Source organism: Penaeus vannamei, chromosome 39, assembly GCF_042767895.1.
Source record: "Penaeus vannamei isolate JL-2024 chromosome 39, ASM4276789v1, whole genome shotgun sequence".
Classification (NCBI taxonomy): Eukaryota; Metazoa; Arthropoda; class Malacostraca; order Decapoda; family Penaeidae; genus Penaeus; species Penaeus vannamei.
The window spans coordinates 7,852,998-7,855,497 of NC_091587.1; the positions used below are offsets into that span (position 1 = coordinate 7,852,998).

The following is a 2,500-nucleotide window of genomic DNA, read 5'->3' on the forward strand; positions in this document are numbered from 1 at the left end:
GAAGCTAAGAACAGTTTTTAACTCGAATTTTGGTATCTATGGTCGTCTGCTGGTCTACTGAAATGGCTAGCTTTGGCATAGAGCTATTATCAGACTTCATCCAACCTTATAATTATTATTTCCCGTTTTGGTTACTCAATATTGGAAATGTGTTCTACAAATCAGAAATGGTACAACTGAAAGTCTCTTTGAGACTAATTAAACCCAAGATTCCACAGAGATGCCTTGTGAACCAAACTTCAGTAGCCCGGGATTGCGCTCAAAGAATCTGTAAACTGCGCAGCCCGGGGATTTGCTCTCAACCCAAAGCTTCCCTGTCTCCGTCTGATAATTGTGCAAAGGTATACTAAATTACGTGTTGCCCAACTTCCATATTAACATTTAGCAAAGAAAACACCGTATATGAAAAGCATAAGTTTTTGTAGCTATATCTGATGTCGGCAGAATCCACCTTGCTATTTGGTGTCACTGAACCAATCATTTTACGTATTACGAATGATCTGTTCATTAAATTTCTTAAGCGACAATAGAATTTAGTAACACCATAGCCAACAACAAATAGTTTAGATGAAAACAAATTATCTAATCCATTACAAACACTTCTCGTTATAAATTATGCTTATACTCTAATATATTTCATTTAGTTACCCTTCTAAATTTTCCGTTTTCGAAAATTCGTCTATAGCGAAAGAAAACGATTCAGTTAAAATCTGTCAGAGGGGTGACATTTAAAATTTTCAAATTTTTGTTATTCTTTGTGTACGGTTAAAGGGAAGGAGGGAAGGAGGGAAGGAGGGAAGGAGGGACGGAGGGACGGAAGAGAGAGAGAGAGAGAGAGAATTTTGTGTTTCTAGACATGCTGTACATAGTATTCAAAGTTTTAAAACTCTTGCAAATGCAATTTTATCAAGTATGACATAGTTGCATATTACTTTTAAACTTGGTTTTAGTTTAATTTAGTTACATATATATTTTCCTTTATATTTGTTTTACCACTGGTTTGGCTTTTAGATAATTTACTTTAAAATGTAAATTTTAGCCAATAAACTATGAGAAGAAGCAGTCAAAAGCTGTCTCATATACCGGCACAATAATTGTATTGCTAAATAAAGGTATAAAAAAGGAGAAAAAGAGAGAGAGAGAGAGAGAGAGAGAGAGAGAAAGAAAGAGAAAGAGAAAGAGAGAGAGAGAGAGAGAGAGAGAGAGAGAGAGAGAGAGAGAGAGAGAGAGAGAGAGAGAGAGAGAGAGAGAGAGAGAGAGAGAAAGAGAGAGAGAGAGAGAGAGAGAGAGAGAGAGAGAGAGAGCGAGAGAGAGAGAGAGAGAGAGAGAGAGAGAGAGAGAGAGAGAGAGAGAGAGAGAGAGAGAGAGCGAGAGAGAGAGAGAGAGAGAGAGAGAGAGAGAGAGAGAGAGAGAGAGAGAGAGAGAGAGAGAGAGAGAGAGAGAGAGAGAGAGAGAGAGAGGTGTTAGATACTAAGACAATACACATGATTAATATTTATTATATATGACTAAATGGAGCACAAAATAACACCCGATTGCAGCGTTTAATACAACTTAAATGAAACAGCACCTCATTTTATGTTTTAAGAGCAATTGATATTTACATCATTCACGGCCACATTTTCCTTTCTATTGGAATCATGGACCAAACCTTAACCTACCACAGGTTTCTTCATCACGTATCACTTTGAACAAATATTATGTACAACTTCTTAAATCATACGAAAGGACGGCTTACGAGGCGACCGCCAATTTGCACCATACAGGGGGTCTGACGAACACGTTCATCGGCCAGGAAAAGGGAAAGACAGAGGGAAGGACCTGAATTCTTGCTCTAAATCGCCCCTGGGGTCTGACGAACACGTTCATCGACCAAGGTTAAGGGAATTCCGGGTGGGAGGCCTGCAGCCACGGGGTTGCCGCGTGAGAAGGGGTTCTTGGGGCAGTACTTGAACGTATGCGCGTTGGCTCCGCTGGCGCCGCAGAGTTTACACGTAAATGCAGACAACACGGGGCATACCACCTGGCCTAATGCGTTCTGGAAAGCATAGATGGAATAGGTTAATACATAGTCAATTCATCTGAAAAATTTATCAACAAATCTGTACTTGTATCTTTGATGAGAGTACTACCAATAACAATCTGTAACGCGTTCAGTGACTTGGGTTAATGACAATGGAATTAGAAGGAAATTCTGCCCTGATGTCAGTTTTCGGGCTATGCGGTCTTCGAAGCGTACCTTGAACAGGTGCTCGACATCCTCCTCGCCGTTGGTCGCACAGAACACACAACGAACACTGGGCTTCTTCCGCCCGCCTTTACTAGGGCACTTCCTGCACGATGGGTCTCCGCACTTCTTTCTTGATGACCTGTAGGGGTAAATTTGTGTGATAAGGGGATTTAGGGATACGGGAGAGGGGGGGCGAAGGAGAAAAGAGAGAGAGAGAGAAAGGGAGGTAGAAGAGTGGGTAAGGGAAAAGGAGAGATAAAAGGACGAGAA

The 2,500-nt window shown here is 41.0% G+C and overlaps 1 protein-coding gene across 1 annotated transcript in view; it reads right to left on the bottom strand.

The window, feature by feature from the left end:
• Nucleotides 1-1,762: 1,762 nt before the first annotated feature.
• LOC138860031 (uncharacterized) overlaps nucleotides 1,763-2,500 on the bottom strand; it is a 1,230-nt gene continuing 492 nt past the window's right edge. The window contains exons 3-4 of the mRNA XM_070116822.1: nucleotides 2,240-2,369; nucleotides 1,763-2,038 (exon numbers count right to left, since the gene is read on the bottom strand). Coding sequence (XP_069972923.1) covers nucleotides 2,029-2,038; nucleotides 2,240-2,369 — 140 coding nt within the window. The 3' untranslated portion in view covers nucleotides 1,763-2,028. The remainder of the gene's footprint in view (nucleotides 2,039-2,239; nucleotides 2,370-2,500) is intronic.